This window comes from Tiliqua scincoides, chromosome 1, assembly GCF_035046505.1.
Source record: "Tiliqua scincoides isolate rTilSci1 chromosome 1, rTilSci1.hap2, whole genome shotgun sequence".
NCBI classification, from domain to species: Eukaryota; Metazoa; Chordata; class Lepidosauria; order Squamata; family Scincidae; genus Tiliqua; species Tiliqua scincoides.
Window position 1 is genome coordinate 220,931,614 of NC_089821.1, and position 23,760 is coordinate 220,955,373.

Consider the following 23,760-nt stretch of genomic DNA (forward strand, 5'->3'; position numbering starts at 1 on the left):
TGTTCTGTGATGACTAAGAACCCTATCCTGGGCTCAGAGCGCTGGCTCATCACTGGCGCACGCTGTTGCAAACATGCCACAAGGCACGTTTGCGGGCCCTATTGCCAAACGAGTGCCGGTAGTAGCCCAGCGCTGGCTGGCTTTGGGCTACCACTGGGTGGGCACCCAACCTCCACTGCTCGGCAGTTGTGTGGACCACTGAGCAGCAGAGAGGTAAGTGGAGGTGTGGGGTAAGGCGGAGAGGGCTGTTCCAGGGACGAGGGAGGTGGGTGGAGGGGGGAGAGAACAGGGAGGAGGCATTACGGGGAGGCAGGAGGTGGAGAGAGGGGGAGGGGGAGGCATGCCAGGGGGAGAGAGTGGGGAGGAAGGGAGGCGGAACCGGTGGAGCAACACTCCATCTGATCCAGAGTCTCCATGTTGGGCTTGCTGCCTTACCCAGAGGCTCTTGAGAATTGAGTAGCCCCATTGCGAGGCTATTCTCTTTACCTGGAGGAAGGGGACAAAAGTCCCCTTCTCCTGAGGAGCCGCTGGTGGCTGCCCAAAGCGCAGCCATTTTCAGTGCCGCCACAGCCACGCGCCCTGGGAAGCTCAGGATTGGGCTGTAAGTCAATGGGAAATTCCTTAGAACAGGCTTGCATCAACATAGGGCAAGATTGCCTCTCTCATGGTCAATTGTATGTGTTGTGTTCAAAGATTGGTAAACCAAGTAATTAGGTGATATTAGCACCAAAGGGTAAAACTGCAAACGTACTGTACCAAGCAGCACTAGCCACATGGCTATGCAACTTTTTAACAGCCCAATCCTATCCTTTTCCCCACCATAGCAAGCAGCTGTGCCAAAACAGGCTGCACTGCATACTATGGAGGAAGGCTGATCAGGAATCTTGGAGGAGGCAAGGAAAATAGTTTCCCTTAACCCTCTGTAAGTTATGTAGCTGGTGCAGGTCTGAGGACAGAAAAGGGGTGTGTTGGAAGGCAAGGAAGGGACAGCATCCAGCACAGGTCACACATGCCAGGTTACACCCCCTGGCATGCCTCTTCCCCTCCCCATCCCAGATTAACAAATTTACCATGAGACCATGTCTATCCTTGATCAGCATCATTATTGGTGCTTGGAGTCAACTATATAGCTCTCTGCAGCCATTCATAACCATAGACTTTGTGCATGGGTACAGAAGTGCACTGTCAAGCCTAGCACCTTGCTCACTGCCGCACCCTCAACTCTCTGTGGTGATAGCATTTTCTTCCTTGGAGAAATACTGTGTATGGGGAGAGTTGGGGGCAGAACTACAGAGCACATAGGTGGCAGGGTGTAACTCTTAATATTTTGCACTTAATATTTTGCACTCTTAATATTTTGTAGCTGTGAGACTCTCACTACACTGTCTGAATAGACTATGGCAGGTATGAAGCTCTACTCACTAGAGTCTATATTATTATTTTCATGAAACGATAGTGGAGGTTAAATAAAGACCCCTTCATTTTTTTAAGGATTTACAGCCCAATCCTGAGCTGCCCAGTGCACGGGGCTGCCACGGCACAAAAAAATGGCTGCTGTGACATCCTGAATGCAACTGGGCAGACACCGGCAGCTCCTCAGACAAGGGGACATTCATCCCCATCCCCCGAGTAAGGGAAGTAGCCCCACAATAGGGCTACTTGACTCTTTGGCGGCTCTGTAGTCAGTGCAGAATCAAGAAATCTTGTATTGGGCCTCACAGTCTGACATGGGGCTCTGGATCCAGCAGTCCCACCCCCGCCTGACCCCTCCTTCTCCCCACCACACCTTCCTCCCACCCTCTTCCCACCCCGGAACATCTCCTCCCTGCCTCTCCCGAGGCTCTGCTGGAAGGTGCTCTGCACAGAGTGCCTGGAGGCAGATTGCCAGCCTCTGACCAGTGCTGATCCTTACAACACATTTGCGATCAGTGTGTGCTGGTGGTGAGCTGGCACACACTGCATAGTATTGGGCCCTTACTCCCTTTCTTTTGACCCATGTGAGTCAAAAGTGAGAGAAGAAAAGGATTTCTGACACGATCACGCCTTGTGCAAAGTCACCAAGTGCAGTTAATATAAATTTTCAGGCTGCTAAAAGCATCCTTACTTGTGAGCACGACTGATTTCAAACACAGGGACAGGCAGCTTCGCAATATAGCTCTGTAATATAGCTTGTTTTTCAGCTAATAAATCTTTGTTACCAGCCTTGACTCTTTGTTATGAACCTATGAAATTACAGAGAGAAGACAGGATCTCCAGCAGCAGAAGTTGGAGGCTGAAACTCCAGGTGGCAAAATGGAATGTACCACTTCAGGCTGCATGGGGTTGGGTGAGGAAAAAGGATGTCATTTTGGAATGGACACCCACATTAAAAACAAGCAAAACCTTCCTGCATATAAAAAAACCTCCAGGAAAACAACTCCAGCCCAGGCCCAGCCACTTCCAGGCAGTGTTCATCTTCTCTGTGTAGGAGATATGTGATTCCCTCACCTGCAATCTAAAGTGATACATTCTATTCTACCACCTCAGCAGTCTACCTTTGACTGCTGCCTCCTGCCTCCATACTGCTGCATGTGTGGACCAGATTGTACATGTGGCAGAAGGGGGGAGATTTCATTGTTCATAATTTGCAGATTGAAAAGAGAGGGAGATGCTGAGGACAAACTGATAGATTCCATATCTCCCGCATTGTATAGTCCGGAGCAGAAAAACAAAACAAAAACCCACCAAAAACAGTATAAGCAAAGCCCAAGAGAAAAGTGCAGTCAGTTCTCTTCTCTGTGTTCTCACTTTGGCTTTTCTTACAGTTCTCCCAATCCTAACACATTTACAAACCAACAGAGGGAAGAATATCAAAAGACAAACACTATAAACCCACTCACCTAAAAAGTTTCTGAAAGGTCTTCCCTCCAAGAGCTTTTACTAGTTGAAACTTTCAGATACTTCCTCAAAGTTTCAAAGGTCTAATCAGAGAAACATGTTGTAATTTCTTTCATTGCTCCAGTTTAACAGCAACTCTGAATGTTGAAAATACTGTTGTATAAAATAGATCAGGTGGAGGAGATACTAAGATACTGTATGAACTGATGAAGGAGGACTTAGGGCCCAATCCTATCCAACTTTCCAGCACCTGTGCAGCCACAATGCAGCCCCAAATGTTCCCATACCTTGAGGAGGCCTCTGTGACTGCCTCCCCACCACAGGATGCAGTGCATGCCCCATTGGCACGGCTAAACCAGCACTGGAAAACTGGATAGGATTTGGCCCTTAGCTAGTAAAAAACAATTTCAAGACACTTTAAAAAGATAATTTTCATATAAAACATATCTAAGAACTATTCTCAAAACATTTTAATTTATGTCTCACTAAGGATGCAATCCTAACCTGCACTGGAGCAGGCAAGCAGGCTCAGCCACGGGCAAGGGGAAACTCTTCCTCTTACCCGTGGGTAAGGGCTACATACCCCTATAGGTCTCTTCAGACCTCCTCAGACCAAGTCCGAGGAGAGCGGAGCAGCTTGAAGCCACTCTGCTCGCCCCGGGGACAGGGGTTGGGATCCGACATAACCGCCGGGTCCTAGCCCTGCCCCGGCTCCCCTGGGCCCGCCCTCCCCCGCCCTCCCCCTGCCCAGTAACGCCCCCTCCCACCACTCCAAACGCCCCCCCCCACGCCTACCTTTGCCGCTTATGTCGGCACGCTTGTGCCGACACAAGCGGCGGAACGGGAGCCGCGGTGGAGGCTTCTGCCTATGTCCGCGCATTGGTGCATCTGAATGCGTCGATGAAGCTCCCGCCTAAGGAGGTGCAAACGTGCTTTATGGTACGTTCGCGACCCTCCAGGGCCACCTATACCGGCGTAATTGCCGGTTAGGATTGCACCTTAAGAGTATTTAAATTGCGAAGCTTTGTGAAGATGTTCCATCTTTTACTGTTCAAAGGGGGGAAGGGAGTTCCAAAGTCACAAGTTTACTCAAAGAAACAGATGAAGTTCCAAAGTCACAAGTTTACTCAAAGAAACAGATGAAGGAAAGAGAAGAATAAAATAGCAGCATTTGAATATCTGCAATACTAAATCTTACAAAGAAAAGCATATTTCAAAAATAGCGAAAAAATGCTTTTGTGACTTTCATCCACCCACATGGAATCATTGTCCTAAATTATTTCAAGAGGTTTTGAATTCAGGCCCTGTTGCAATGGCCTAAAGAAGCGGCAAAGTTCTAAGTCATGTCTCCTCCTTGAGTACAGTTGTGGCACACAGGAAAATGATCCTGTCCCCGCCACCAGGATTGATGCAGCCATGCCAAAAAGGCACATGCTGAATCTGAAGGCAGGGGAGCCACCCAAGAGCAAGTGGGAGGTAAATAAAAATTATTCTTACTTACCTCCACATAAGCCGGGGCTACATATGGCTCTCCTCAGACATACACCACCTATTGTGTTGGTGTCAGTTGGAGGGGAGAGAAGAGGTGGGGAGGTATAAAATGGAGGGGATAAGATCCAGCATGTGCCACTGCCACTGCATCGACCCCCTTCTACCTCCTCCCTGCCACCAGTTCCTCCCCCCCAATCTGCCCAGTTCTGCCTCCAGCTCTCCCACTCCCCACTCACAGCCCATCCCTGGGGGTTTTATGTAGGCTGTTGCCACTTGGCAGGACCCACTTGCTGTTTTTAGCAGTGGCCCAGTTGCACACTGTACAGTGTGACAAACGCTAGTTCCGGCAGTCCAGCCTGATCCTAAGATTGGGCGTTATTCCAGTATGATGAGAAAGGCATCTTCTGTATACTGAGATCTAATCCTCCAGTCCACCATAACTCGTTGGGTGTGTGTGTGTGCGTATTTTTAAAATTTTGTTTTTGTTTTTTTTAAAGAGTGACGCCTTGGTTGCATCTTCTGGCAAGAACTTCGACAACTTCATTGCATCATCTTCCATCTGGCCTTCTCCGTTACCTCTGTCCATGTCTGTCACTTGCCTCACCGACATGACCCATATGAATGCATGCAGTTGCCTAACAGTGTGTGGTGTGGTTCAGTAACTAGCCTGGTAACTACTGCTTACCTCTAGTGGCAGTGGCTCGCCAAGGTCTTAGATCAGGGGTTGGCAACCTTTTCAGCAAAGGAGCCAGATATTCGATGATGACATAATCACATCATCACCAAACGTCTCGGTTGCTGAGCTCCGGGAAGCAGCTGTGCAGAGCTCGGATGGTGGTGGGCCAGATCTGGCTCAAGGCCTGTAGGCTGCTATCCCTTGTTTTGAATGGTGGTCCTAACCAGCCCTGTTACCTGAAATGGAACTCAAGACCATCTGCATGCAAAGTAAGAGCTGTGCTACCAAGTTCAACACCAGACCATTCTAAGAATCATGATCATAGGTTGTAATCTTAATTATATTGTCCAAGGAGTCACCTTTCTACCTATCAACCTCAAGCCTCATTCAGCAAAGACTGCTTTCGCTCCAGCTCCTCAAAAATGTGCATTGGTTTTCTAAAGCTATTCAAGTACTTTCCAAGGGAATCAAAGCAGCTCACAGTAGCTTTGTGTCCTGAGAAGTGAAAGGTGCTTGTGTACATGTAAGAACTTATATAAAACTAAACTGAGTCCTTATTGTGATGTGATCTGAAAGTCTTGAGTCCAGAAAAGAGCTGAACCACAGGACCTGAGGGCTGTGACCAGATGTTTCAAATGGGAGTGCAAACAGGAAGAGCCTACCAAGCATTAAATCTCTATCTTCAGTTTACTTTAGGCAGGTTTCATCCTCCTGTTTGCCTGCCTGCCATCTTACGCTGCCTGTTTACTGCAGAAGTCCCGAGTTGGAAAGCTGTGGCAGATAGCAGATGTACCAATTAATAATCTGTCAAGGTTGATGGATAGAATTTTTTTTTAAAGCTTCATAAACAGGTGTATATACTGCATGCGTGTGTGTCCCCCGCCCAAATTTCAGGGCGCTGGGAGGGTCACAAGACACTCACTGGTCCCCTGGAGAGAGAAGAAGCTGTCTCATTAGTGTCTATCTTTCATGGCACCATGATGCTGACTTTCAGATGTTCACTCACCTGCTCCTCGCCCAGAATTCTGAAGTGATGCAGCTCTTTAATCAAGGAATCCGGACAGCCAGCTGCAGCAAAGAAATACACAGAAATACAGCTTAGAACTTCTTTCCATTGGTGCTGGGGAGGTGATATACTGCATGGAGACACAGAGAAGTATACCCAGCTTAAGTAGCATCATAAAATGTTATTGCAGCTGGAGTAGATATACTGTACTAGCTGACAATCCTGCCGTACCATATTTCAGAACATGCAAGGAATGCTTTGAAGGATTGTACTCTTAGTCTTTATGTCTTGGCCTTTCCTCCACAGGATGAGGAGGAAAAGGAAGATTAACAGAGGAGGACTTGCTGCAAGACGTTACCTTCTCCTACAACCAAAGCGTCAAGAATTTATAACTGAGAGGGGTAGAAGCATTTACAGGAGCCTAGAGGGAGCTCAGTTCATTACTACTAACAGGGATTTGCTTTCTTACAGAGAAATAACTTTGCTTTCTTCTTATCCACATGCACTGAACAAAGCAAGCATCCTATTTGACAGCTGTCAGTGCTCTACAATCCGGAATAGACTGGGATGCCTCTGGTAGCCACAGGCTGATAGTGGAAGCATCCTGTTTATTGGATACTTTTTACCCTTAGGACAGGGGTGTCAAAACATAAGGCCCACGTACCAAATGTGGCCCCGTAAGCAATTTATCAGGCCCCTGTTATAATTGGGCTCTTTCAGCTTGATAAATGGGCTCTCTCATATCTTGAAAATATGAACAAAATTTGCACGTTTTCCCTTCTGTCATTGCAGCTAATGAGATGTGAGAACAAAGTGCTCATTTCTGGCCATCATCTGCTTAATGATATCACTTTCTGCTTAATGATGTCACTTCCTGCCCCCGGCAAGCACCATGAATGCTAACTTCGGCCCTCTGTATGAAATGAGTTTTGACATCTCTGCCGTAGGGCATGGAAGTATTACAGCAACCTGATATACACATGTATGTCTTTATCAGTTGCTATAAAATGACACCAATTGACCCCTATGTATCTTGAACTGTGTTAAGGCTATGTTAACTGTGTTAAGCATAGCTCGGACATCACTTTGACACCAGAGCATCTCTGCCAGTGGGGAACCCAAAACAGGGAGGAGATTGGGGTGTAATGAGAGAGGGAAGAAGAGGAGTCAATGCAAACCATATCTGAACCCCCATTTAGACAATGGACAGTGCTGGGAAAAAACATTATACCAATGATATAGCTGGGACAGGTAGGAATAACTCCATAAAAAATAATGGGAAAAGACTAAACAGCAGAAAATTGCACCTCCTGCTGCCCCCCTGCCCAGTTCCGTCCACTTTCCTATGATGGAGCACAGAATACAGACCACATTTGGCAGCCAATCACAGCATGCCAAGTGTTAAAGCTCCTGCTAGGGAGGCTGAAGCTCAGGTTATCAGATGTGCAGCATGGGGCTATTCCTCTTTAGACCCTCAAAGGGGAACTTTGGTGATGGGAACCATGATGAAGGGCAGTTAGTGTACAATGGGAGTATGTTGCACAAACAACATGAATGGCAAGATATTTTGATAACACTTGTCTCCTTAGAATTCTAACTGCAGGCATTCTGCTCCAGCAGGACTCCCAACCGGAACCTTCCCCTAACAGGGGAAGCAAGCACACTGCACTGCACACAGGTAAGCAAAAGGGGGAGGGAATTTGATGCCTTAATGAACTGATACTGCATCTCTGTCTCATGTCTCTACCTGCTGTCTCCCAACCCTCTGGATTATCAAATATGTCTATCAGTTGTTGGCATCCTTCAGTCTCAGAAGACTATGGCATCGCGCTCTGAATGGTGGTTCTGGAACAGAGTGTCCTCTCCAGTGCGTGAAGCCTGGTTAAAGTAGGTATGGAGGATAGACTGTTTCCCATGCAGCAAAACCGGAAGCGGAGTGCTATCTCTCCACTCTCCCTTTCCCTGACCTGGGGAACCCTGCAGGCGCTCGCGCAGGGCTCCCCACACCCAAGGATGGCTGCTGCAGGGACTGGAGGGTGCACCCCAGTCCTTGCAGCCCTGTCAGAAGGGAAAGTGGAGCGATCGCACTCCGCTTCCGGTTTAGTGGAGGCGAGGCGCGATTGCCCCACTCTCACTTTCCCTGATCTGGGGAGTCCTGCAGAAGGTCGGGAGGCTGCAGGAGGCTTGGGCAAGTGTACCCAAGCCCCTGCAGCCCCACTGAGCGGCGTGATCCTGGGGATTGCGCCGCTGCCCCCTCCCTGCCTCCTGGCTGCCCCTGCCCCTTAAGGGGAAAGAGACCAGGGCCCTCAGGCTGGGGCGTCGTGATGCCCCAGTCTGAATACCACTGGCTTAGGATATGACCAACATTGTGCCAGAGACTGTGCAACATCAGCATGGCATCCGGATGGAATTGAGATGTAAAACTTCCCAATGGTGCAATGTTGTTGTTTAAAGGTCAGATACAAACCATTGGGTTTAGGCATGCCATGAATGCCAAAGCTTAAGAGGGAAAATTTGCAGCCCTGACATTTGCCACATTGCACAAATAAACATCATTTCTGTTTTGCAGGCCTTGTGGTTTTATGTTGTAGAATGCTTTATAGGTTTGTTACCAGACTTCTCACATAACTTCAGCAATAAGAGCAATTCTCCTTTACAGTCTCCTTGCAAAGTATAACTTTACAACAGAAGCCTGAGACAAACAGGGAACAAGTCTCGTGGGTATATTTTAAAAAAAGGAAGCAGCGTGCACCAGAGGAAATGAGAACAAATGAAATAAATGTTTCTAAACAGTAGTCAAAATATTGGAGTGTACATCAGGTTGGAAAACATCAGAGAGGGATTTTACTCCTCCATTTAAATTGATGCAAGCCCAATAAGAAGGAGTCTACTGTACCTAGAATTTCATTTGCTATAATAACAATGAAAAAAGCACAATGTCAGAACTAGGGATGAACTGAAATGTCGTCATCCCCCCATACAGTAACTATTGTGAAAACAGAGATCTATCTGTGTTCATTTTTCAGCCATCTTCTTGAAAAGAGTTGATAATTTACAGGGGGTGGGGTTTGAAACCTTCAAGTAAGTCCTAAGGGGATAGGATGACTGCAGCAGCTCTGTAACCCCAGCTCAAGAGTTCAGTCAGAACAAATGTGTTAAAGCCCTATAGTTTTAACAAAAAGTTTTAGGGCCAAACTACACATTAAATGTAATGAGTGTTTTGCCCTGTTCCCCCCCCTCCTGTGATTTTAAGGAAAAAGCATGCTGTGGATAGGAGTGAGGAAGGACACACCCTGAAATGTAGTTATGTTAAACCAAAGCAGGGAGGAGGGAATATTAGTACCGTGTAGAACTTTAGTACTAGGGATCACATCTCCTATGCTATATAGTAGGAAAAATGCTTCCACTGAAAGTCAATGGAAGTTTTTTGTTGTTTTTTTCATTGTAAATAATGCACTGGGGGGCAGGAAGGAGGACACACCCGATCCCACTGGATTCCAATTAGAATCACAGCAAGAGCGAAGTATTAAGGCTTCCTTATCTCCCACTGCAGTTTTGATGCATTTTGGTCCCACAATGTCTTATTTAATTTTAAAATTAAAATTACTGGCAGACCCCAGTATCTGTGGGGGATACATTTCTCCCCCACAGATATTGGAAACTGTGGATAAGAGGGAACCCTGTAAGAAGCAGGGATGGGAACCTGAGTTAGGTGACTCGAGTCTGAGTCACAAAAATCAGTGTTTTCGCTGACTCGTGGAGACTCGAGTTACCTGCACGAATGGCTGAGGCATTGACTTGAGCCTGAGGCCACTTGACTTGGCACTGATTTCCCATGCATACACACTGGAGTCTGTCTGTGTCTGGGTGCCTTTGCTTACTTTTTTTGCAGTATGAATGACCTCGTGGGGCCATCATTCAGATTGGGCCAGCAGCAGGGAATTTCCAGCCAGGAGGCAGGGAAGGGTAATGTTTTGCTTTTGCATCAGGCGGGAGGGCGGAAGCAGGCTCTCTTGCCTATCTCTGAAGAAACCAATGATCACTGGACAAAGGATGGGTGGTCTGGCTTTTTTGCTTGGATAAGGTAGGGCAGGAGGAGGAGTTCAATTGTGTTCTTGCCATAGGATTGGCTGGAGGAGCCCAGGGAAGGGGGCAGGGAAGTGGGAGGAGGTGGTTCGTAGTGATCACGCTTTCCAATGCTTGGCTCCTCATTGCTCCATTTTTACTTGGGAGGAGGAAGCCTCATTGAATGACTGGTGCAAATGGGACTACTTCTGAGTAGAGCTGCAAAGGATTGGATAAGCCTCCCAGCTGCTGCATGTGACCCTCCTCCCTCTTGCCACTTCTGTCCCCCACTGTCACAGAGTCAGTCCCACCCCCTCCTGCCTTGTTTACATATGGGCAGGGATATCAGGGGAGTGTTTAAAGAGAACTCCGACACACTCACACCCCAGCAGCAGCTTCATTTTTTTCCATGGTTGGCTTTTTAAAGGGAACAACTTAATACTTGAATATTTTCGAGTTGCAAGAACGTTCTGGACAACTCAGAAAGTCTGCCCATTATGACTCATTTTTTAGTTGAGTCATGGGGGGCAAACTTGAGTCAAGCTGCGCCTGATGTGCCCATCCCTGATAGGAAGTATAGGGTTCTCTGCGGTCCCCTTCTGCCATTACCTTACCTTTGTTCTTTCTTTAACAGATTGCTAAAAACGCTTTTTTGTTTTTACAGGTCAGTAAAATGGAAACAAGACAAACAGGCAGACAGAAGGCACAGAAGAGGGAGAGACTGTTACCATTCTGGCAGTCTCTCCCTCTATCACGCCTTCTGCCTGCCTGCTCATCACATTCCTGTTTTAGCAATCTGTAAAAGCAAAAAGGTTTTTAGCAATCTATTAAAACAAGAACAAAGGCAAAGTAATGGGTGCAGGGGGAAACAGCAGAGAACTGGATCCATGGATACTGGAACAGCAGCTAGTGGGGCCTGCCTGTATACATAATATGTCGTTTGGCCCTTACAGTCATGAAAGAGATCCCTAGACCTACTCATGGCTCCATGACTTGCTATGGGTAAAGAATTACTGTTACACCTCTTTATATCTGCAGTACAAATCACTCATAAGTGCTCATGAGACTATCAGGCAAATGACAAACAACAAAAAATTCATGAAATTAAACCAAATGGAGCCTTCAAAGGTTAGTGCTCTGAATTCTTTGTTCAATCTAAATAAAGCAACATTTTTTCTTGATGATGCAAATATATACCTGTTCATGCATTCCTCTTTATGCACAATTTATATATATAAAATTCACACTGACATGGATTAGAGAAAGCAGTGCCCATGGAAGACAGACTTATTAATGGTCATTTATTATTATTAATTATAATAACAATTATTATATTATATAATAATAATAATAATAATAATAATAATAATAATAATAATAATAATAATAATAATAATAATAATAATACATGTATTTATATACCGCCTTTCTTGGTCATCAGAATTCTCCTCAGACTTTATTCAAGGCGGTTTACATGGGCAGGCTGTTCTAAATCCCGGTAGGGATTTTTACAGTCGAAGAAAGGTTCTATCTTTCAAGAACCACAACATTTCAGATGGATCTTTTTGATCTGGTATCACATTCTGGCCTCCAATTTCTTCCCATGCAAGCTGACAAGCAGCTCCATCTCTCACATGGAGGGCAGCCAAGACGCTTCTTCGCTCACACCAAAGAGCAGGTGGAATAACTCAGCTCAGCTTATCAGCTGCTTCAAGGTCTCACCATTCAGGGTGCCGGTGGCCTCGAACTGGCGACCTGTGGATGTTATCTTCAGGCAAATGGAGGCTCTACCCTCTAGACCAGACCTCCTGCCCAGACCAATGGGCAGACCAACCCAAGACCAACTAGTGCCTGAGGCAGTATGCCAAATGCCACTCCCCTTACCCTATGCTGTGACACCCATTGCTCCTCCCTTTCTCCAGTGTTCTAGTTTAGCACTCTCCACCCCTCCATACTTCCTCTCTGTCTCCCTTTTCTTTTTCCAACCCAGGGAATGGAAGGAGGAGGAGGAGCAGTGCAGACAATAAAGCAAACAGAGATGGACACCCCCCCCCCCAATCTGCTGCCTAAGGTGACTGCTTCAGTTGGCCTCACTGATGTGCTGACCCTAGTCATTAATCATCATTGCTAAATGTAACCTCTGTGTTCATAGGCACTTAAATGCAGTTGCTAGCAAGTAATAGCACAGTGGGAAGCAGGACTAGGTGGATCTTTTGATTCAATCCAGAAAGGATCTTCTATTAATTATACCAAGCTGTGATGATGAAGATAAAACCAGCAATCGTGGTTGTTTACTGGAATTTTTTTTACTAGCACAAATGCCCTGGCAAACGAGTGAAATTGCAGGGTTCTCACCCTGTAAAGTCCTAGTTTCTTTTAAGAAAAACAGACACACAAGCAAAACAGAAAAGATGTTTTAAAATTTTAAAAGATAGCAGCTTTTGCATTTACACAAACTCCAGAAATGAATCAATTTTTTGAGTGTCAGAATGACTTACCAGTGCATGGAAATACTGATTTGCAATGGAAACAAAAGCCATAAATATTGCACTGACATCACACTGTAGTAAATAATGATTCATTCTTCCAGTCATTTTCAGATCTCTAAACTGCTAAAACTAATTAGAATACTGATGTAAATGTGAGACCTTTATCCTTCTCAAGTCTGATCCATGGCTGAAGAATTGTGTCTCTGTGACACTGTAATCACTCTTGAGTGTCAGGCAGTGATGTCAAAGGATTTAGTGACTTCATTGTACTAGAGTTAATTACATTTGAGGTTTTCACTGACCTTCTCTCTGTCATAGAGTTTGTCCTCATTTCAAAATAAAAAAGTTAGGAAGATATGTGAAGATGAGAGACTTCATCTCTACATAGATACCTCATTGTTAATGGATAGGAAAAAGCAAAAGTGGAATGTAGAGGGTTACAAGACAATTAGAAGTTAAGAGGAGGAGGGAGGATTCTCTTAAGGGGCCTGATCAGGTGGCAGAGACATTTTGATTCTGTTTGGCAACTAATTTTTAACAGCAGTCTTATTTTAAAATGAGGAAGGTATGAAGGGTCAATAACACTGGCTCTCCTCACTAAGTCATTGCTGTAGGCACCAAGAAACAAGCTCTTCAAACTTTGCCTCTCCAATCAGAAGGTTTGATGACATTCACCCTAACCTTTGGCTCTTTTTCTGGCTTTTGGAGTCAGAAGCTGAGGCACATAACAAGGAGATAAATCTTTAGGATGAAGGGACCAGAGGAGAAATTCCTTGGGGCTGGATTGGGCCCATGAACCACCTTTCCCTATATTCTGTCTATGATCCAGTGACCCATCTGTAGCCATGTATGTGGGATTGCCCTAACAATGGCTTTGGAAATGGAAAGAGCCTTGTGTGATCATGGAGCACAATATGCTTATGACAGCAGTTTTCAGACTCTCAGGTAAAGTTTGAACCGCAGTATGTTCTTGCAGGGGCGGGGCAGCGACGTGATCCCTAGGATCAGTGGCGTAGCTAATGAACGTGTAGCCTGGTGCAAAACTCAAAATGTTGCCCCGGAAGTGATGTCACAACTGAAAGTGATGTCACATCTGGGCTTTTTCAAAAGTGTATCTATCTACTCTCTGGGGTCAAATAAGATTTGTAGCCCCCCCCCGCCAAAATCAAATTAATTAAATAAATAAATAAAAAGTATGCCCCTGATAGGTTCAAGACACTTTATTGGGGTGAAGAGGGATGGCTATTCTTCTCTTGCTAAATATAAGAGGAGCACGTCTTAAACAACTTATTGTCTCATACGACAGTTCTGAGTTAAGAACTGGTTAATTAGCCATAACTTTTGATGGAATACAGATATTCCAATGGGGTTTGTTTCATTGCATTCTATATTAAATTACCTTTCCAATGATATATAACATGATGATATTAATCATATATACTAAGATTTTCACAATTTTGCTCACTAGTGTCAATTTCAGCTTGTTGCCCCCCTAAAGCTTGATGCTGGAGGCTGTACTTGATGCTGTACAGCTTGATGCTGTACTTACCATTCCCTGCAGCAGCCTGTTGGGGGTGCAGGGAGTCCTGTGCGACCTTCTGTAGGGCTCCTCAGGGCTGAAAAAGTGAAAGTGGAGCGACTGCGCTTCACTTCAGCAAATCTGGGAGCGTGATCGCTGCACTTTCACTTTTTAAGTTGCGGAGAGCCCTGAAGACACTCGTGCAGGCCTCTCCACATCCCTGACAGGCTGCTGCAGAGACTGGTGAGTGCATCTCAGTCCCTGTAGCCCCCTTAGAGAGGCGATCCTGCCTCCCCCCTGCCCCCACCCCTTAAGGGGAAAGTGGCCAGGGCTCTCTGGTTGAGGCGTCACAACGCCCAGTTTTAAAAGCCCTGGCTTATGAGTATAGAATTGCAGATCATCTAGTGTCCTGACCCCTGTGAGTAAATGCACACTACACATCAGGCATCTTAGGAATATTCCATAAGCAGAGTGCAAGGATGCCTGCACAGTTCATAATAAGTTGCAGTTCAAAGATTCCAGAATTCCTTTCTCTGTCCAGTACGTGTTACTCATAGGCTCCACTCTGGCTCTGCAGCAGGAAAAGTAGACTGGGGGGGGGGGCTTGCAGGGGGTAATGGAGTAATGGGAAGGTTGTTATTTTGGTGTCATGCCCCCAACGGTGTCAGACAGTGTGGTCCGCACACCCCTAGTAATGCCACTGCAGAACATATAGTACTAACTGATAATTCTACATGAGCTGGGGAATGGACAAAAGAATGATGCTGTCCACATTCATTGGTCTAGCTCTGAGTTGTATCCTAAGAATGTCTTCCATTTTGCAGAAGGCATTCCATTTGTAGAGGAAGGAAAAGTGTCCTTCTTGAATTTAGACAGGGAACCATGAGGAGTGCCATGGTGAGGGGTAAGGAAAGGGAAGTCAGAGTTACCAAACACTGGACAGCTCTGAGGGAACAACTTTAACCAAAGGAGTTTCAGCTTCAGCTGAACTCTTTCATGTCTCCTGGCCTTGGTATAGTATATTTGGAGCTGAAGTACAATAAGATGATTTCTTTGTTTGTTTCCAAAACCTGTGTTAAATGGGACTCATAATCCTATTGAAGAGAGCCCGGGTGGTGTAGTGATTTGGGAGGTGGACTTAGACCTGGAAGATCCAGGTTTGAATCCCCCCTCAGCCATGAAGCTTCCTGGATGACCTTGGGCCAGTCACTTTCTCTCAGCCTCACCTACCTCACAGGGTTGTTGTGAGGACAAAAAGAGGGGAGCAGCTGTGTACACTGCCCTGAGCTCCTTAGAGGAAAATGTATAAAAATGTGAAAAAAATTGTTCTTCCTTATTAGTACAGTTGACATCTTTTTTTACCTCCCATCTGGGTAGTAGGTCTATATTGGTTCCATTTTATGGATAGGCATTCTGAGGCTGCAAAAGGGTGTCTATGACTGATCTGCACCAGTTTCCCAAGTTCAAACCCATTACTCAAAGTTACAGGTCTACAATGGCTTTCGGCTTGCTAAAAGGCTATCCTACACATTTTTAAAGAAAGATTTGTGCCAGCTTGCCTGTAACTGTCCTCTTGACTCTACCCAGCATATACATCACAGAGAAAAAAAACAAAACAGATCACAATTGGAGCAAAACATCCAGTGTAGAAACTGCAGTAACTACTAAGGGAGCCTCACTAGAGACTGGAACAGATAAAACAAATGACATGAAATGCAAGTACTGGCAACCTACATGGTATTCAGCTGCAGTGGGAGAAATTCTGCTGGTCTACAGCTCTGACCTCTGCTGGCTGCAGCTCTTTCAATTTTAATAGATGTTGTAAAGCTAAATCACTCAAAGCAAATGAACCATCATAGCTGTTTGGTTCAAAGATACTTCCTTGCTAATCTGTACGGCAGAAAACAGCAACAGGAACAAATGCTACATTTTAATCCAATTGTTTTAAAATATAAATATTAAAAACACGGGGCTTTATTTTCTTTCCTCCTCCCCATTCTATTTTCAGTTTGGACCAAATTATCGGTAATATATCACACCAGAAAGTAGGTTTTTGTTTTTTGACTATGTAATAGATCTTTTTCACACTGCTATAGGATGGATAATCCATCCTAATAATAGGATGTAATAGTCTTTCAGAGTTTCAAAAGCCAATTTCAGTATTACCTAGATAACTGGTGAGACTGGTAGGCAAGAATATTTAGGATTGCTTGTTTGACCCTTGCCAAGACAAACATGATTACTACTTGTACCTGGTGCATCCCACAGCAAACAAGGAAAATGTAGCTGACATTTTGAAGTCTGATGCCTGAACTTCAGGTAAAATATATCTATATGTGCAGGTATATCAATCAAACTCAGCAAAAATGAAAGAACACTGCACCTCTCACTACTGAAGAACCCGGATAATTTGATGTTGTATGCTTGAGCAAGCTACATCTTAGTGCCTACAGTGTCATTCAGGGAACCAACATTAACCTATAATGCGCAAGCATTTATATTCTGTGCACATTTGGAGTGTTCTTGGCTACACTGTTTGGGATGGAAAATTTCTTTTCGGAATACCACAAGCAAATGATTATAGGCATCTTTTGTGCCTTCCCTGGTTGCATGTCACCAGGTTTGTATGCTCAGCACACATGTCAATGTGGTGCATCTAGCTCATTTCTGTTCTCTCCATGTGCTGACACTATGGACTGTGAGTTCATCTGTAGGGGATTTCCTGTAGGGTTAAGAAGGTTCGTGTTCCATTTTCTGATCCAGGCAGTTTGTTACATGGGGTATCGATTTCAGCCATTTCAAACAAAGTTGTGCTGCTGGTTTTGTCTGTTGGTTTGCTGTGCAAAAGATGCACAACTTAGATGTAATCTACACTGATATATCAATTAGCGGAAAACATGATTCTCACAGGGCAATCCTATGCAAGTCTACTCAGAATAAGTCCCACTGAGTTCAATGGGACTTACTCCCAGATAAATCTATATAGGATTGCACCTTTAAGGCCCAATACTATGAGGGCCTTATACTGTTGAAATTAGCATTTCAGCAACATAAGATCTTTACAGTTGTCACAAAACAGCCTTTACAGTTGTTGCAAAATGGTGGTATCGGCAGCAACACCATCAATATCCTATCCCTCTTCCTGGTTTTGATCCGCCTACCTGGGTCCACTCAGATCTGTACCAGCTAAGGACCCAATCCTATCCAACTTTCCAGCACCAGTGCAGCCCCAAGGTAAGGGAACAAATGCTCCCATACCTTGAGGAGGCCTCTGTTACTGCTTCCCCAACACAGGAAGCAGGGCATACTCCATTGGCACAGCAGCACAGGCCCTGGAAAATTGGATAGGATTGGGCTCTAAATTGCTGGTGCAGGTTTGAGTATACCCATGCAGGCAGTACAGGCTTATCCTTGGAGTGGAGTAGCTGCATCTACAGGGTGGGTATTTGACAGAATTGAGCTGTTAGTTGTTTAGAAAATGGCCGTTATCAGGGAAAAGGTAAGGGAAAGGGCTGGTTGACTGGCATATCACCTCAACTTGGTTGGGCAAAATAGACACTGCCTCCATGCTTATGAGACATCAGTTGGAAGACAGAAAGGCTGAACTGTGCTAAAGAGATGAGTGCCCAGTACAAGAATGACCCTCCAAGGAATGGGAAAAAAAAAAGTAGATGATAATCCTAATTATGGGGTAAATGTTCTCAAAGGTTATGGATGTCAAACCAACAAAAACAATTAGGGCCAACAAGAGGAACTTTGGAGTAAACCGAAGTCTGGCCTTCATTCTATAGGCCTGTAGGACCTGATGCTTCCTTGCCAACAGCCCAAGCAAAATGCCACATGCATGGCATGGATCATGCTTGCCTGACATGCACTCAGCGCCGTGTATATGTGTGTATCAATATGTCAGACAACACAATGACCTCCTTTACTAGATAGGCAGCAGTCCAAATAATAATAAATAATAATAAAACTTTATTTTTATCCCGCCCTTCTCCCTAACGGGACCCAGTCCAAAATACTGCTATGTCTGTGTAACATGTGATTACTTTCTAAATTTGGTTGGACATTATTCTTTGCATCTTTAAGGGGTATGTGCAACAGCTCTAAAGAACAAAATATTATCAAAGGAGTAATTTTTAAAAAAATATGGTACAAAGAAGTGCTTGTAACCTTCTTCCTGTGCAGCTCATCACCTCTCTACTGGCACTGTATCCATAAATATTACAGTAGGAACCTTATAGCATGAATAAGAGGTGAAAGGTCCTGTGCACTGTTGGTATACCAGGCATTTAGCACAATCAGCCTACTCCATAAAAAAAATTTTTTCTTCATCTTTTATTCAAAAAGTAGTTGGAAATCTCCAAAGCAAGCTTTGCTCTTGAGTTTCTCCCTTCATGCTGTCACTGGTCTTTGATGATTATCAACTCTTTTCAAAAAGCTGGAGAGAGGTCAGCAGCTTTCAGCATGTGGTGAAGACAATTCTAAGAGGGGAGATAGACCAACAATAGCTGAATAAAAGCCAACATGGAGCAGCTGCCGAAGAATTTCATTTCCTGGCTACTGCAAGCAAAGGCAGTCCTTTTTAAAATTGAATTTAAACTGAAGTTGGTTTTTTTAAACCAAGAGTGCAATAATAGAAGTACAGCAGAATTATTTAGAGATGGAGCAACTATCTTCTGTTACCTCTAACTTCAGAGCCAATGTTGCCCTCCTACCACTTGGAAACAAGAATCAGCTCTTGTAATAAACTTGCTTGTCATGTTGCACCATGTTGCTCTGACTCTCAGCTAGCATTAATTGCCCTCAGTGATGTTGAAACACAGACAAATTTGATCTGCTCTCTAGTTTAATGCTATGACTGCTATGTGATCCCTGATTGGTTGGGATTACTCTAGGAAGGAAAAAAAAAGTCCTAAGCAGGAAAAATGGTATCAAGGCTGCAACAAAGAGGGAAAGTTATGGCAGTGAACAGGAGTGAAAACACAAATGTTTCGAGTGTTGGGAAATATTTTAAAACACCCCCTTATCTTCAGCAGGAAAATCAAAATATTTGTGAGCTCTAGCTATATTATCTCACTGCCACCAGGTAACATTGTACAACTTTAAATTCCAAGTTCTCTGTGTTCTTCCACTTGAAAAACTAGCTGGGTAATTGGAATTAAATCTTTTTGTATGACTGCTGCTCTAAGTTATTAGCTTTTATATATTACTCGTGGCTAAATTTAAGAAGTATTTAATCATTTTTTGTATCACAATTTTATTGACATCATAAACTACCTTGTCTACTGTTGTGGAAAGTCAGTTTAGAAATTTTTCAAATAAAAAAAAAACCCTAAATGCAAGCTATAAAGTGAGAAATAAGCAATTCAGTTGGCAAGCAAGGCACGACAGCTAGGCATGGAGTCAAGTAGTTTAGTTTTAGCTTGGAGAATTTCAGTGTATTGACTGATGGGTCAGTTCCCACCATAGCTTCTCTCTCTTCAATTGCTATCATATTTCTTTCTTTGCCTCTGCCCTGCTATCATATTCACCATTTTTGATGTAAATATAAAGATGGAAGCAGTGAATAGCAATTGTCATTACAACCATTACAATGGTTGTCATTACAACCATTACAGCAATGGTTGTAAGAAGAGGCCACAGAAGCATTGGGGAAAATGGAATACTAGTAAATGGAATCAAGTAATTGTAATCAGTGAGTAGCAAAACCAAGGAGCTCCAAACCAGCTTTCTCAGCTGCTTTGAGTCATGGACCTAACAGTTACAAGTGAGTCTTTTCCAAAAGCAAACAGCAAGCCCCACACTTCTAATAGAGAACAGAATGGCAAATAAATTTCTGAGAAGCACCAGCCTGTGGAGGCTGACAGAAGCTTCTGCATCTGCTTGCTCCCAGTGCCTTGGGAGGAAATAAATAAAATAAAAATAAATTGCTGGGTGGGGGGAGGGCGGGAGGTGGCCTGTGGGTGGGCAGGGAGTGGAAGGCGGGGCTGAGATCCCCAGGAAGGTGGTAGTTATGCCGGATCCCAACCCTTGTTCCCAGGAAGAATGGAGCGACTTCAAGCCGCTCCGCTCTCCTCAGACATGTGCCACCTCAAGAGGTGGCGCAAGTCTGAGGAGACCTGTAGGGGCCAGTGGTCCTTACCCAGGAGTAAGGAGAAAAGTTTCCCCTTGCCTCTGGCTGAGCCGCTTATGACCACAATTCTGTGCTGCATACTGCACAAGCCTCTTGGCTTGCCTGTTCCAGTGCAGGATAGGATTGCGCCCTCAGTCTTGTTAATTTATTCAGTATTTATTTTGCTGAGAGGTATCATCTGGTTTCTGTACAAACAGCAGATACGGGACACCATATATTGCATGCCATTCTCGTAGATGGTGCCAAGTCCATGAATAGCACACAAGCTATTCAAATGGAGTTAGAACAAATATTTAGACTGCTACATAAATGGCTTGGACTTTAAGTGAGGCAAATCAATCCTAATCTAAAAATAAATGCTTGTGAATAGACAGGCAGGCAGAGAAACATACACAAATAAATTCAGCCCAAAGAGACTTTTAAAAGCACAGAAAACTGATTAAAAAATTAATTAACTAGGCAAAAAGGGAGGCTTGCTTCTTTCAAAACCAAAGCAATACCATATATGACCAGCGTTATTTTCATGTTTTGGATTTCCTGCTCTTTTGACAACTCACGCTTGCTTCTTTTGCCCTCACTGCCAATGTATGTAATCACAGCCTCTCATTCTCTGTGCTCCGTGATGGAACCTGGCAATGTTCCCCTCTTTGCAAAATGAGGACAATTTTGCATTTCACCTTAATCAGATGAAATTAGGACAGGTGGTAACCCTGCAGGCAACATAATTATGAAAAATGCAGGCATTCAATACACACTGTCCTTCCAGCCTCCCAATCTAATAGGACATCATAGCACATTTTTTACTGACAGTTTGAAATGGAAATGCATTGGAGTAAGAGATTCTGCCCTTGTTTACACCATTATGGAACTGAGAAAAGCCAGTGATGTCACTGAAAGTATTATTATAGACCTGATCTGAAGAACATATATGAATGTGGGGGGAGGGTTGATTTCAAGGAACTTAAACTCGCAAAAGTGAAGTGAACAACACTGCTTATGTTATGTTATTCTTACATTACAAACCATGATTAGTATTTCTGCTGCTGAAAATCCTGGTAAGTTGGTACAGTCATTTCTCTTTTTATGTGAATTTGCTATCTGAGAAGGAGTAGGTTGCCACTGCCTTGTCCACCTCTCACTTGCTCTCAGCATGCAGGAAGAGGATCAGAGCACAGGGTGGCATGGCTGATTGGGTGGAGGGGTGGGAGAGGCAATGAACAGGTAAAAGGCTGCAGAGCACCCCTCAACAGTTCTCTACCTCCGCCACCATTGCTTGAAGCAGAGGTAGGCTGGCCCTGCAAACAAAGTTACTAAACATTTCCATGAGGCAATTTTGTACTGTGTCAGAATCACAATATCACTCCATGGAAGCAAATTAAGCAACACAAACCTGGTGGCTGAGATGATTTTATTAGCAATGCAGTGGCATTTCATAAAGAATGCATTGCTTCAGATCTGCCAACAAACATCAATGGAGACCCCCAGCCAATCCATTTTTTTTTAAACAGCAGGATGTTTAATATTTGCAAACAAAATACTTACTGCTTGCTAAGGTATTTGCAGACAAAATGCTCTCAGATCTGGTCTTCTTTCTGAAATGCTTTAAAATGAGCAAAAAGGCAACCTTTATAGTACACTCCCCCTGTTTCTGATTATTTAAACAGGATCTAACATCTAAATCAGGGGTGTCCAAAGTTTTTGGCAGGAGGGCCACATCATCTCTCTGACACTGTGTCGGGGGCCGGGGGGGAAGAATTAATTTACATTTAAAATTTGAATAAATTTACATAAGTTTACATAAATGAATACATTAAAGATGAAGTTATATGAATGAATAAAGGTCTTGCAATAGCTCAAGGCCTATAAAAGTCCTTGCACAAAGCAAGGCTGGCCTTTCCTTTGCTGCTGCTACTGCATCACAGATGTGAAACAACAAGCAGTGGAGGGAGCCCTCTTCTCACAGCTCACACGAGTGGTCAAACAGTCGCCCTTACACTGAGAGCAATTGCATCAGGCCAGTGTGGGCTCCAGCAAATCTCCGGTGGGCCAGAGTCTCACTGGAGACTGTGGGCTCCCTGAGGGCCGCATTGAGAGGCCTCAAGGGCCACAAGTGGCCCCAGGGCCGGGGTTTGGGCACCCCTGATCTAAATAAATATATATTTTTTATTCCTTCACAAATCTATCTCAATCTCAGTACTTTCTCTGTCCCTCTAGAAACAACCTAGTCCACTGGTACTCAAACTCTCAGGGAGTTTGAAGACCACAGTAAGTCTTTGCGGGGATGGGTGGAAAACAGCAACCCAATCCCCAGGATTGCGCTGCTGTGGGGGACCAAGGGGTTTTTTATAAATATATCTGAGTCCCTGCCAGTGTCCGGGGGATGCGGGGAACCTCACAGAGCCTTCTGCAAGGCTCCCCACACCTCTAAACACTGACAAAATGTGATTGGAAGTGGTTGTGATTGCATTTTGTCAGTGTTTAGAGGTGTGGGGAGCCTTGCAGAGAGCTCTGTGAGGCTCCCTGCAACCCCCGGACACTGGCAGGGACTTGGGTATGTGTAAAAAAAAAAAAAAAGCCCCTAGGTCCCCTGCAGTGGCGCAATCCTGGGGATTGTGTTACTGCCTTCCCCCTTTCCTGGCCCACCAGTTTGAGAACCACTGACCTAGTGAATATTCAGTTGGGCAGATTTTTTTTCAAATAGCAAACAGTTCCCTTCACAAAGGTTCTCTGTGCAGGGTGTTGCAGGTGGATCTAGTTTGTTTTGCCATGCGTCAGGAGCACATCTATTCTGACAGGTTAACATAATCAAACAGTAGGCATGTAGGATAGCAGCAATGTCGCTGACACTGAGGTACCTAATATGATTTCAAGATATTGTACATATGTGCTCACAAACCACCACCCTTCTCTCCAGCATGGCAGTTCGCATCTGACCTCAGTCTGGTGCTCAACTAAAACTCTGCTTTATACTTTAGCAGTACATCTGGTGCTGGTTGTTTGCCAGACTTTGAGACTGAGCTACCCTGTGGTGTCAGCAGGATGTCCCAAGTCAGTTTAAAACAAGTGAGCAAAGCAACTGGTCACAACACTGCCTCTGTGGTAGTTATACTTCATCTTAACACACTTATTTGCCAGTGTACCAGATTTGGGGCTTATTTTGTGCTTACTCCTCCACTTATTTATCTTCTCTGTGGCTTTTATTATTGACAAAGTGATGGTATACAAAAATATAGATTGCTGAAGCTTTGAATAAGGAAAGAGCTGACTTCCGTGTTTGTGGGGTACTTTGGTTTTCTGTGATCAGAATGATTGCATGGCTCTGTTTCAACACAAGTGAGGATTTACTTGCATCTCCCAAGAGAATTAACATCACCTCAATTTGTGAACACTTATTCAAGACTGCTATAATTCCCCCAAAGCTTTTTTTTATTCCGACACTTCTGCCTTCCTGAAGAACCAATAAACACTGCATATTATTTCAAAGAGATGCAAAGTTTCTTT

General features: G+C 44.5%; 1 protein-coding gene across 3 annotated transcripts in view; it reads right to left on the reverse strand.

Moving 5' to 3' along the window:
* The window catches only part of PRKN (parkin RBR E3 ubiquitin protein ligase), an 862,188-nt gene that overhangs the window by 125,375 nt on the left and 713,053 nt on the right, over window positions 1–23,760 (reverse strand). For all 3 annotated transcript variants that reach the window (XM_066616280.1, XM_066616288.1, XM_066616297.1), the window contains one exon: window positions 6,051–6,112. In XM_066616280.1, the coding sequence (XP_066472377.1) occupies window positions 6,051–6,112 (62 nt within the window). The remainder of the gene's footprint in view (window positions 1–6,050; window positions 6,113–23,760) is intronic.